Genomic DNA, 13044 nt, shown 5'->3' with positions numbered 1-13044 from the left:
GACAGAGGAAAGGATCTCACATTGTGTTGTCGAAGGCTTTCATGGCCAGGATCACAGGGTTGTTGTGTGTCTTTCGGGCTGTGTGGCCATGTTCCAGAGGCATTCTCTCCTGACATTTCGCCCACATCTATGGCAGGCATCCTCAGAGGTTGTGAGGTGTGTTGTCGAAGGCTTTCATGGCCAGGATCACAGGGTTGTTGTGTGTCTTTCGGGCTGTGTGGCCATGTTCCAGAGGCATTCTCTCCTGACATTTCGCCCACATCTATGGCAGGCATCCTCAGAGGTTGTGAGGTGTGTTGTCGAAGGCTTTCATGGCCAGGATCACAGGGTTGTTGTGTGTCTTTCGGGCTGTGTGGCCATGTTCCAGAGGCATTCTCTCCTGACATTTCGCCCACATCTATGGCAGGCATCCTCAGAGGTTGTGAGGTGTGTTGTCGAAGGCTTTCATGGCCAGGATCACAGGGTTGTTGTGTGTCTTTCGGGCTGTGTGGCCATGTTCCAGAAGCATTCTCTCCTGACGTTTCGCCCACATCTATGGCAGGCATCCTCAGAGGTTGTGAGGTGTGTTGTCGAAGGCTTTCATGGCCAGGATCACAGGGTTGTTGTATGTCTTTCGGGCTGTGTGGCCATGTTCCAGAAGCATTCTCTCCTGACGTTTCGCCCACATCTATGGCAGGCATCCTCAGAGGTTGTGAGGTGTGTTGTCGAAGGCTTTCATGGCCAGGATCACAGGGTTGTTGTATGTCTTTCGGGCTGTGTGGCCATGTTCCAGAAGCATTCTCTCCTGACGTTTCGCCCACATCTATGGCAGGCATCCTCAGAGGTTGTGAGGTGTGTTGTCGAAGGCTTTCATGGCCGGGATCACAGGGTTGTTGTATGTCTTTCGGGCTGTGTGGCCATGTTCCAGAAGCATTCTCTCCTGACGTTTCGCCCACATCTATGGCAGGCATCCTCAGAGGTTGTGAGGTGTGTTGTCGAAGGCTTTCATGGCCAGGATCACAGGGTTGTTGTGTGTCTTTCGGGCTGTGTGGCCATGTTCCAGAAGCATTCTCTCCTGACGTTTCGCCCACATCTACGGCAGGCATCCTCAGAGGTTGTGAGGTATATTATAATATAATATAATAATAATATTGACTGCAAGGTATACCTCACAACCTCTGAGGATGCCTGCCATAGATGTGGGCGAAACGTCAGGAGAGAATGCTTCTGGAACATGGCCACACAGCCCGAAAGACACACAACAACCCTGATCTCACATTGATTACCCGGAATGTAAAACATGCACATGTATGCAGAGGCATTGAGAGGCGCAGTGGGAGGGAGCGGGTCTCTCTCTCTCTCTCTGCGTGTGCTTGCGTGTGCATGCGTGTTCCGTGACTCTACTCACTCGGTGATCTCCTCGGTGACGGTGTGCTCGACCTGGAGGCGGGAGTTGACCTCAATGAAGTAGTGCTTCCCCTGCCGGTCCACCAGGAACTCCACCGTCCCCGCGTTCTCGTAGCCCACCTGGGGAGGAAGCACACGGATGGGGCAGGATTGAGGAGGAGCAAAAGGAAAAGCGGGCACCCTAGGAGGATCTGAAGATCAGTGCAAAGACTCTGGCACAAGCCAGGCAAGGGGGTCCCAGGGGTGATCGGCACACTGGGGGCAGGGCCTCAAGACGACGTGGGATCCAAGACAACAGCCAGCAGTGTCTGCTTTGGACTCGTCTTGTTGTGTTTCTAATAATAATAATAATAATAATAATAATAATAATAATAATAATAATAATAATAATACATCACACAGTCTAGACACTTGGGAAGAGTCCGACATGTGATCCAATACAACAGCCAGCAGACTGTCTGCTGAGGAATCATTTTGTTGTGTTTCAAATAATAATAATAATAATAATAATAATAATAATAATAATAGTAACAATAATAATAATAATAATAATAATAATAATAATAATAATAGTGTCTGACATGTGATCCAATGCAACAGCCAGCAGAGTGTCTGCTGTGGACTCGTCTTGTTGTGTTTCAAATAATAATAATAATAATAATAATAATAATAATAATAATAATAACAAGTGTTCGACTTCTGATTTTGTGATACGAAATCCAGCATATCTGTCTTGTTTGCTGTGTCATAATAAAATCATAACAACAATAATAATAAAAAACATAGACTTTGCCAGTGTCCTTCTCATGGAAGTCAGGCTCCAATCTCCAATAATAATAATAATAATAATAATAATAATACATCACACAGTCCTAGACACTTGGGAAGTGTTCGACTTTTGTGAAACGAAATGAAGCATATCTATCTTGTTTGCTGTGTCATAATAAAATAATAATAATAATAATAATAATAATAATAATAATAATAATAATAATAATGGGCAGTGTCTGGCGTGGGATCCAATACAACAGCCAGCAGAGTGTCTGCTGTGGACTCATCTTTTTGTGTTAATAATAATAATAACAATAATAATAAATGCAAGAGATCTGCATGGAAGGAAATAATAGTAATAACAATATAGTATAATCTAATATAATAATAATATTGAATGCAAGAGATCGGCATGGAAGGAAATAATAGCAATAACAATATATTATAATCTAATCTAATAATAATATTGAATGCAAGAGATCGGCATGAAAGGAAATAATAATAATAATAATAATAATAATAGCAGGCGCATCTCTCTATGACAATTCCTGGAAGGGAGGAAGGACGGATGGGAAGGGGAGGCGGAGGCACCAGGCCTTGGCTCGGATGTGCAAATCCCCGCCGCAGCCTTGCCGGTGGCGCCGGCCAGAGCGAAGTGCTGCGAGCAGCACAGCGGATGCACATTGTGCGCTGGAGCGGGAAGAGGCCGTGATGCTCGGCTGCCAGTTTGCCCTCGGCCCCGTTTGCTGTGAAGTGCGAGGGTCGCGGCACCAGAGGCTTGTGGGTCCAACCCCCGGACCCTCCACAAAGCCCCCAAGACTCCCCCAAAAAAGCCGTGAAAGCACAGCACGGAGGGCGTGTGGTCGAAAGCTTTCTTTCACGGCCGGAATCACGGGAGCGTCGTGTGGTTTCGGGGCTGCGTGAACAACATGCTCCTGACACATCCGCATCTGCTGGCAAAACAGCCTCGAAACTCACTTTGCTCTTCTCCTGTGAGCATGGAGAGAGGCAAGGTGTCTGCAGGTAGACAGAGAGGTAGGTAGATGAGATAGATAGATAGATAGATAGATAGAGATAAATAGATGTTCTTCTCCTGTGAGCATGGAGAGAGGCAAGGTGTCTGCAGGTAGACAGAGAGGTAGGTAGATGAGATAGATAGATAGATAGAGATAAATAGATGTTCTTCTCCTGTGAGCATGGAGAGAGGCAAGGTGTCTGCAGGTAGACAGAGAGGTAGGTAGATGAGATAGATAGATAGATAGATAGATAGAGATAAATAGATGTTCTTCTCCTGTGAGCATGGAGAGAGGCAAGGTGTCTGCAGGTAGACAGAGAGGTAGGTAGATGAGATAGATAGATAGATAGATAGATAGATAGATAGAGATAAATAGATGTTCTTCTCCTGTGAGCATGGAGAGAGGCAAGGTGTCTGCAGGTAGACAGAGAGGTAGGTAGATGAGATAGATAGATAGATAGATAGATAGAGATAAATAGATGTTCTTCTCCTGTGAGCATGGAGAGAGGCAAGGTGTCTGCAGGTAGACAGAGAGGTAGGTAGATGAGATAGATAGATAGATAGATAGATAGAGATAAATAGATGTTCTTCTCCTGTGAGCATGGAGAGAGGCAAGGTGTCTGCAGGTAGACAGAGAGGTAGGTAGATGAGATAGATAGATAGATAGATAGAGATAAATAGATGTTCTTCTCCTGTGAGCATGGAGAGAGGCAAGGTGTCTGCAGGTAGACAGAGAGGTAGGTAGATGAGATAGATAGATAGATAGATAGATAGATAGATAGATAGAGATAAATAGATGTTCTTCTCCTGTGAGCATGGAGAGAGGCAAGGTGTCTGCAGGTAGACAGAGAGGTAGGTAGATGAGATAGATAGATAGATAGATAGATAGAGATAAATAGATGTTCTTCTCCTGTGAGCATGGAGAGAGGCAAGGTGTCTGCAGGTAGACAGAGAGGTAGGTAGATGAGATAGATAGATAGATAGATAGATAGAGATAAATAGATGTTCTTCTCCTGTGAGCATGGAGAGAGGCAAGGTGTCTGCAGGTAGACAGAGAGGTAGGTAGATGAGATAGATAGATAGATAGATAGATAGATAGAGATAAATAGATGTTCTTCTCCTGTGAGCATGGAGAGAGGCAAGGTGTCTGCAGGTAGACAGAGAGGTAGGTAGATGAGATAGATAGATAGATAGATAGATAGATAGATAGATAGATAGAGATAAATAGATGTTCTTCTCCTGTGAGCATGGAGAGAGGCAAGGTGTCTGCAGGTAGACAGAGAGGTAGGTAGATGAGATAGATAGATAGATAGATAGATAGAGATAAATAGATGTTCTTCTCCTGTGAGCATGGAGAGAGGCAAGGTGTCTGCAGGTAGACAGAGAGGTAGGTAGATGAGATAGATAGATAGATAGATAGAGATAAATAGATGTTCTTCTCCTGTGAGCATGGAGAGAGGCAAGGTGTCTGCAGGTAGACAGAGAGGTAGGTAGATGAGATAGATAGATAGATAGATAGATAGAGATAAATAGATGTTCTTCTCCTGTGAGCATGGAGAGAGGCAAGGTGTCTGCAGGTAGACAGAGAGGTAGGTAGATGAGATAGATAGATAGATAGATAGATAGATAGAGATAAATAGATGTTCTCCTCCTGTGAGCATGGAGAGAGGCAAGGTGTCTGCAGGTAGACAGAGAGGTAGGTAGATGAGATAGATAGATAGATAGATAGATAGATAGAGATAAATAGATGTTCTTCTCCTGTGAGCATGGAGAGAGGCAAGGTGTCTGCAGGTAGACAGAGAGGTAGGTAGATGAGATAGATAGATAGATAGATAGATAGATAGAGATAAATAGATGTTCTTCTCCTGTGAGCATGGAGAGAGGCAAGGTGTCTGCAGGTAGACAGAGAGGTAGGTAGATGAGATAGATAGATAGATAGATAGATAGATAGATAGAGATAAATAGATGTTCTTCTCCTGTGAGCATGGAGAGAGGCAAGGTGTCTGCAGGTAGACAGAGAGGTAGGTAGATGAGATAGATAGATAGATAGATAGATAGATAGATAGAGATAAATAGATGTTCTTCTCCTGTGAGCATGGAGAGAGGCAAGGTGTCTGCAGGTAGACAGAGAGGTAGGTAGATGAGATAGATAGATAGATAGATAGATAGATAGATAGATAGAGATAAATAGATGTTCTTCTCCTGTGAGCATGGAGAGAGGCAAGGTGTCTGCAGGTAGACAGAGAGGTAGGTAGATGAGATAGATAGATAGATAGATAGATAGATAGAGATAAATAGATGTTCTTCTCCTGTGAGCATGGAGAGAGGCAAGGTGTCTGCAGGTAGACAGAGAGGTAGGTAGATGAGATAGATAGATAGATAGATAGATAGATAGAGATAAATAGATGTTCTTCTCCTGTGAGCATGGAGAGAGGCAAGGTGTCTGCAGGTAGACAGAGAGGTAGGTAGATGAGATAGATAGATAGATAGATAGATAGATAGATAGAGATAAATAGATGTTCTTCTCCTGTGAGCATGGAGAGAGGCAAGGTGTCTGCAGGTAGACAGAGAGGTAGGTAGATGAGATAGATAGATAGATAGATAGATAGATAGATAGAGATAAATAGATGTTCTTCTCCTGTGAGCATGGAGAGAGGCAAGGTGTCTGCAGGTAGACAGAGAGGTAGGTAGATGAGATAGATAGATAGATAGATAGAGATAAATAGATGTTCTTCTCCTGTGAGCATGGAGAGAGGCAAGGTGTCTGCAGGTAGACAGAGAGGTAGGTAGATGAGATAGATAGATAGATAGATAGAGATAAATAGATGTTCTTCTCCTGTGAGCATGGAGAGAGGCAAGGTGTCTGCAGGTAGACAGAGAGGTAGGTAGATGAGATAGATAGATAGATAGATAGATAGATAGAGATAAATAGATGTTCTTCTCCTGTGAGCATGGAGAGAGGCAAGGTGTCTGCAGGTAGACAGAGAGGTAGGTAGATGAGATAGATAGATAGATAGATAGATAGATAGAGATAAATAGATGTTCTTCTCCTGTGAGCATGGAGAGAGGCAAGGTGTCTGCAGGTAGACAGAGAGGTAGGTAGATGAGATAGATAGATAGATAGATAGATAGATAGATAGAGATAAATAGATGTTCTTCTCCTGTGAGCATGGAGAGAGGCAAGGTGTCTGCAGGTAGACAGAGAGGTAGGTAGATGAGATAGATAGATAGATAGATAGATAGATAGATAGAGATAAATAGATGTTCTTCTCCTGTGAGCATGGAGAGAGGCAAGGTGTCTGCAGGTAGACAGAGAGGTAGGTAGATGAGATAGATAGATAGATAGATAGATAGAGATAAATAGATGTTCTTCTCCTGTGAGCATGGAGAGAGGCAAGGTGTCTGCAGGTAGACAGAGAGGTAGGTAGATGAGATAGATAGATAGATAGATAGATAGATAGATAGAGATAAATAGATGTTCTTCTCCTGTGAGCATGGAGAGAGGCAAGGTGTCTGCAGGTAGACAGAGAGGTAGGTAGATGAGATAGATAGATAGATAGATAGATAGATAGAGATAAATAGATGTTCTTCTCCTGTGAGCATGGAGAGAGGCAAGGTGTCTGCAGGTAGACAGAGAGGTAGGTAGATGAGATAGATAGATAGATAGATAGATAGATAGATAGATAGATAGATAGAGATAAATAGATGTTCTTCTCCTGTGAGCATGGAGAGAGGCAAGGTGTCTGCAGGTAGACAGAGAGGTAGGTAGATGAGATAGATAGATAGATAGATAGATAGATAGAGATAAATAGATGTTCTTCTCCTGTGAGCATGGAGAGAGGCAAGGTGTCTGCAGGTAGACAGAGAGGTAGGTAGATGAGATAGATAGATAGATAGATAGATAGATAGATAGATAGAGATAAATAGATGTTCTTCTCCTGTGAGCATGGAGAGAGGCAAGGTGTCTGCAGGTAGACAGAGAGGTAGGTAGATGAGATAGATAGATAGATAGATAGATAGATAGATAGATAGATAGATAGAGATAAATAGATGTTCTTCTCCTGTGAGCATGGAGAGAGGCAAGGTGTCTGCAGGTAGACAGAGAGGTAGGTAGATGAGATAGATAGATAGATAGATAGATAGATAGATAGATAGATAGAGATAAATAGATGTTCTTCTCCTGTGAGCATGGAGAGAGGCAAGGTGTCTGCAGGTAGACAGAGAGGTAGGTAGATGAGATAGATAGATAGATAGATAGATAGATAGAGATAAATAGATGTTCTTCTCCTGTGAGCATGGAGAGAGGCAAGGTGTCTGCAGGTAGACAGAGAGGTAGGTAGATGAGATAGATAGATAGATAGATAGATAGATAGATAGAGATAAATAGATGTTCTTCTCCTGTGAGCATGGAGAGAGGCAAGGTGTCTGCAGGTAGACAGAGAGGTAGGTAGATGAGATAGATAGATAGATAGATAGATAGATAGAGATAAATAGATGTTCTTCTCCTGTGAGCATGGAGAGAGGCAAGGTGTCTGCAGGTAGACAGAGAGGTAGGTAGATGAGATAGATAGATAGATAGATAGATAGAGATAAATAGATGTTCTTCTCCTGTGAGCATGGAGAGAGGCAAGGTGTCTGCAGGTAGACAGAGAGGTAGGTAGATGAGATAGATAGATAGATAGATAGATAGATAGAGATAAATAGATGTTCTTCTCCTGTGAGCATGGAGAGAGGCAAGGTGTCTGCAGGTAGACAGAGAGGTAGGTAGATGAGATAGATAGATAGATAGATAGAGATAAATAGATGTTCTTCTCCTGTGAGCATGGAGAGAGGCAAGGTGTCTGCAGGTAGACAGAGAGGTAGGTAGATGAGATAGATAGATAGATAGATAGAGATAAATAGATGTTCTTCTCCTGTGAGCATGGAGAGAGGCAAGGTGTCTGCAGGTAGACAGAGAGGTAGGTAGATGAGATAGATAGATAGATAGATAGATAGAGATAAATAGATGTTCTTCTCCTGTGAGCATGGAGAGAGGCAAGGTGTCTGCAGGTAGACAGAGAGGTAGGTAGATGAGATAGATAGATAGATAGATAGATAGATAGAGATAAATAGATGTTCTTCTCCTGTGAGCATGGAGAGAGGCAAGGTGTCTGCAGGTAGACAGAGAGGTAGGTAGATGAGATAGATAGATAGATAGATAGATAGATAGAGATAAATAGATGTTCTTCTCCTGTGAGCATGGAGAGAGGCAAGGTGTCTGCAGGTAGACAGAGAGGTAGGTAGATGAGATAGATAGATAGATAGATAGATAGATAGAGATAAATAGATGTTCTTCTCCTGTGAGCATGGAGAGAGGCAAGGTGTCTGCAGGTAGACAGAGAGGTAGGTAGATGAGATAGATAGATAGATAGATAGATAGATAGATAGAGATAAATAGATGTTCTTCTCCTGTGAGCATGGAGAGAGGCAAGGTGTCTGCAGGTAGACAGAGAGGTAGGTAGATGAGATAGATAGATAGATAGATAGATAGATAGAGATAAATAGATGTTCTTCTCCTGTGAGCATGGAGAGAGGCAAGGTGTCTGCAGGTAGACAGAGAGGTAGGTAGATGAGATAGATAGATAGATAGATAGATAGATAGATAGAGATAAATAGATGTTCTTCTCCTGTGAGCATGGAGAGAGGCAAGGTGTCTGCAGGTAGACAGAGAGGTAGGTAGATGAGATAGATAGATAGATAGATAGAGATAAATAGATGTTCTTCTCCTGTGAGCATGGAGAGAGGCAAGGTGTCTGCAGGTAGACAGAGAGGTAGGTAGATGAGATAGATAGATAGATAGATAGATAGAGATAAATAGATGTTCTTCTCCTGTGAGCATGGAGAGAGGCAAGGTGTCTGCAGGTAGACAGAGAGGTAGGTAGATGAGATAGATAGATAGATAGATAGATAGATAGATAGATAGAGATAAATAGATGTTCTTCTCCTGTGAGCATGGAGAGAGGCAAGGTGTCTGCAGGTAGACAGAGAGGTAGGTAGATGAGATAGATAGATAGATAGATAGAGATAAATAGATGTTCTTCTCCTGTGAGCATGGAGAGAGGCAAGGTGTCTGCAGGTAGACAGAGAGGTAGGTAGATGAGATAGATAGATAGATAGATAGATAGATAGATAGATAGATAGAGATAAATAGATGTTCTTCTCCTGTGAGCATGGAGAGAGGCAAGGTGTCTGCAGGTAGACAGAGAGGTAGGTAGATGAGATAGATAGATAGATAGATAGATAGATAGATAGATAGATAGAGATAAATAGATGTTCTTCTCCTGTGAGCATGGAGAGAGGCAAGGTGTCTGCAGGTAGACAGAGAGGTAGGTAGATGAGATAGATAGATAGATAGATAGATAGATAGAGATAAATAGATGTTCTTCTCCTGTGAGCATGGAGAGAGGCAAGGTGTCTGCAGGTAGACAGAGAGGTAGGTAGATGAGATAGATAGATAGATAGATAGATAGATAGATAGAGATAAATAGATGTTCTTCTCCTGTGAGCATGGAGAGAGGCAAGGTGTCTGCAGGTAGACAGAGAGGTAGGTAGATGAGATAGATAGATAGATAGATAGATAGATAGAGATAAATAGATGTTCTTCTCCTGTGAGCATGGAGAGAGGCAAGGTGTCTGCAGGTAGACAGAGAGGTAGGTAGATGAGATAGATAGATAGATAGATAGAGATAAATAGATGTTCTTCTCCTGTGAGCATGGAGAGAGGCAAGGTGTCTGCAGGTAGACAGAGAGGTAGGTAGATGAGATAGATAGATAGATAGATAGATAGATAGATAGATAGAGATAAATAGATGTTCTTCTCCTGTGAGCATGGAGAGAGGCAAGGTGTCTGCAGGTAGACAGAGAGGTAGGTAGATGAGATAGATAGATAGATAGATAGATAGAGATAAATAGATGTTCTTCTCCTGTGAGCATGGAGAGAGGCAAGGTGTCTGCAGGTAGACAGAGAGGTAGGTAGATGAGATAGATAGATAGATAGATAGATAGATAGATAGATAGATAGATAGAGATAAATAGATGTTCTTCTCCTGTGAGCATGGAGAGAGGCAAGGTGTCTGCAGGTAGACAGAGAGGTAGGTAGATGAGATAGATAGATAGATAGATAGAGATAAATAGATGTTCTTCTCCTGTGAGCATGGAGAGAGGCAAGGTGTCTGCAGGTAGACAGAGAGGTAGGTAGATGAGATAGATAGATAGATAGATAGATAGATAGATAGATAGAGATAAATAGATGTTCTTCTCCTGTGAGCATGGAGAGAGGCAAGGTGTCTGCAGGTAGACAGAGAGGTAGGTAGATGAGATAGATAGATAGATAGATAGATAGAGATAAATAGATGTTCTTCTCCTGTGAGCATGGAGAGAGGCAAGGTGTCTGCAGGTAGACAGAGAGGTAGGTAGATGAGATAGATAGATAGATAGATAGATAGATAGAGATAAATAGATGTTCTTCTCCTGTGAGCATGGAGAGAGGCAAGGTGTCTGCAGGTAGACAGAGAGGTAGGTAGATGAGATATATAGATAGATAGCTAGATAGATAGATAGATAGATAGATAGAGATAGATGTTCTTCTCCTGTGAGCATGGAGAGGCAAGGTGTCTCCAGAGACAGATAGGTAGGTAGACAGATAGGCATGTAGATAGGTAGATGTTCTTTTCCTGTGAGCATGAAGAGAGGCAAGGTGTCTGCAGGTAGATAGGTAGGTAAAGAGACAGATGAGAGAGAGAGAGAGAGAGAGAGAGAGAGAGAGAGAGAGAGAGAGATGGATGGCTAGACAGACATACAGGTAGATAGACAGATAAATAGATGTACTTCTCCTGTGAGCATGGAGAGAGGTAAGGTGTCTGCAGGTAGACAGATAGGTAAGTAGACAGATAGACATGTAAACAGGTAGATGTTCTTTTCCTGTGAGCATGGAGAGAGGCAAGGTGTCTGCAGATAGATAGATAGATAGATAGATAGATAGATAGATAGATAGACAGACAGACAGACAGACAGATAGATGGATAGACAGACATACAAGTAGATAGAGAGATAAATAGATGTTCTTTTCCTGTGAGCATGGAGAGAGGCAAGGTGTCTGCAGGTAGACAGATAAGTAGGTAGACAGATAGACATGTAAACAGGTAGATGTTCTTTTCCTGTGAGCATGGAGAGAGGCAAGGTGTCTCCAGATAGATAGATAGATAGATAGATAGATAGATAGACAGACAGATAGATAGATGGATAGACAGACATACAAGTAGATAGAGAGATAAATAGATGTTCTTCTCCTGTGAGCATGGAGAGAGGTAAGGTGTCTGCAGGTAGATAGATAGGTAGGTAAAGAGACGGATACAGACAGATTGATAGATGGATAGACAGACATACAAGTAGATAGACAGACAGATAGATGAATAGATAGACATACAAGTAGATAGTCAGATAAATAGATGTTCTTCTCCTGTGAGCATGGAGAGAGGCAAGGTGTCTGCAGGTAGGTAGACATAGCTCTTTGAAAAGCTATGTTGGACCTGGCCATGTTTTCATACATACAACCTAAAGAAAACAGGAGTTTTTAAGCGCTTAGCACAACTGTTTTACAAATAATCTCAGTGGCCGGAGGTTTAGGGAATTTTTTTAATGATATATATCGTGGTTTATCCATGTGTTTCTATAGGGGGTGCCTTGTGTGCAATCTGTTTACCTGGGAGATGGCGTTTTTGTTGGGACTTTTATGTATGCGCATCCTTGCTGTTTTAGCCTTGGAGGCCACTTTGAGTCCCACCCACGGGAAAAAGGCAAGAGAGATATATGTATACACACACACATATACGCACACTGGAAGGGACCCCCAAAGGCCATCCAGTCCAGTCCTAGACCCGGGTAGATTCCCGCAGGACGGCCCCTCCCTCCCTCCCTCCCTCCCTCACCTGCTTGGCCAGCCGGACGGCGTCATTGGTCAGCCGGGAGCGCAGCTGGGAGTCCAGGTGGGCGGCCGGAGCGATCTCCACCACCTTCTGGTGCCGGCGCTGGATGGAGCAGTCCCGCTCGTACAGGTGCACCACGTTCCCATACCGGTCCCCTGGGGAAACCAAGGGCGGGCGGGGGGGGGGACACAGTCAATGTCTCCATTATCATTATTATTATTATTACTACTACTATTGGAGACCAGAGCTAGACTCCCATGGGAAGGACACTGGCCAGGTCTATGTTGCTATATTATTATCATTATTATTATTATTATTATTATTATTATCATTATCATTAGAGATAAGAGCTAGACTCCCATGGGAAGGACACTGGCCAGGTCTATGTTGCTATATTATTATTATTGCTATTATCATTATCATCATCATCATCATATTATTATTATTATTATTATTATTATTATTATTATCATTAGAGATAAGAGCTAGACTCCCATGGGAAGGACACTGGCCAGGTCTATGTTGCTATATTATTATTATTGCTATTATCATTATCATCATCATCATCATGATATTATTATTATTATTATTATTATCATTAGAGATAAGAGCTAGACTCCCATGGGAAGGACACTGGCCAGGTCTATGTTGCTATATTATTATTATTGCTATTATTATCATTATCATCATCATCATCATCATATTATTATTATTATTATTATTATTATTATTATTATTATTGGTGGCTGGGGCTAAACTTCCATGGAAAGCACACTGTCCAGGTCTATGTTGCTATATTATTATTATTGCTATCATCATCATCATCATCATCATATTATTATTATTATTATTATTATTATTATTATTATTATTATTATTATTATTGGAGGCTGGGGCTAAACTTCCATG

At 42.3% G+C, this 13044-nt stretch overlaps 1 protein-coding gene across 4 annotated transcripts in view; it reads right to left on the bottom strand.

The window, feature by feature from the left end:
* The window catches only part of pc (pyruvate carboxylase), a 78002-nt gene that overhangs the window by 39104 nt on the left and 25854 nt on the right, over window positions 1-13044 (bottom strand). For all 4 annotated transcript variants that reach the window (XM_062964824.1, XM_062964825.1, XM_062964826.1 and 1 more), the window contains 2 exons: window positions 12139-12290; window positions 1388-1506 (listed from right to left, as the gene is read on the bottom strand). In XM_062964824.1, the coding sequence (XP_062820894.1) occupies window positions 1388-1506; window positions 12139-12290 (271 nt within the window). The remainder of the gene's footprint in view (window positions 1-1387; window positions 1507-12138; window positions 12291-13044) is intronic.

This window comes from Anolis carolinensis, unplaced genomic scaffold, assembly GCF_035594765.1.
Source record: "Anolis carolinensis isolate JA03-04 unplaced genomic scaffold, rAnoCar3.1.pri scaffold_14, whole genome shotgun sequence".
Classification (NCBI taxonomy): Eukaryota; Metazoa; Chordata; class Lepidosauria; order Squamata; family Dactyloidae; genus Anolis; species Anolis carolinensis.
This window is presented reverse-complemented; position numbering and strand designations above follow the sequence as displayed.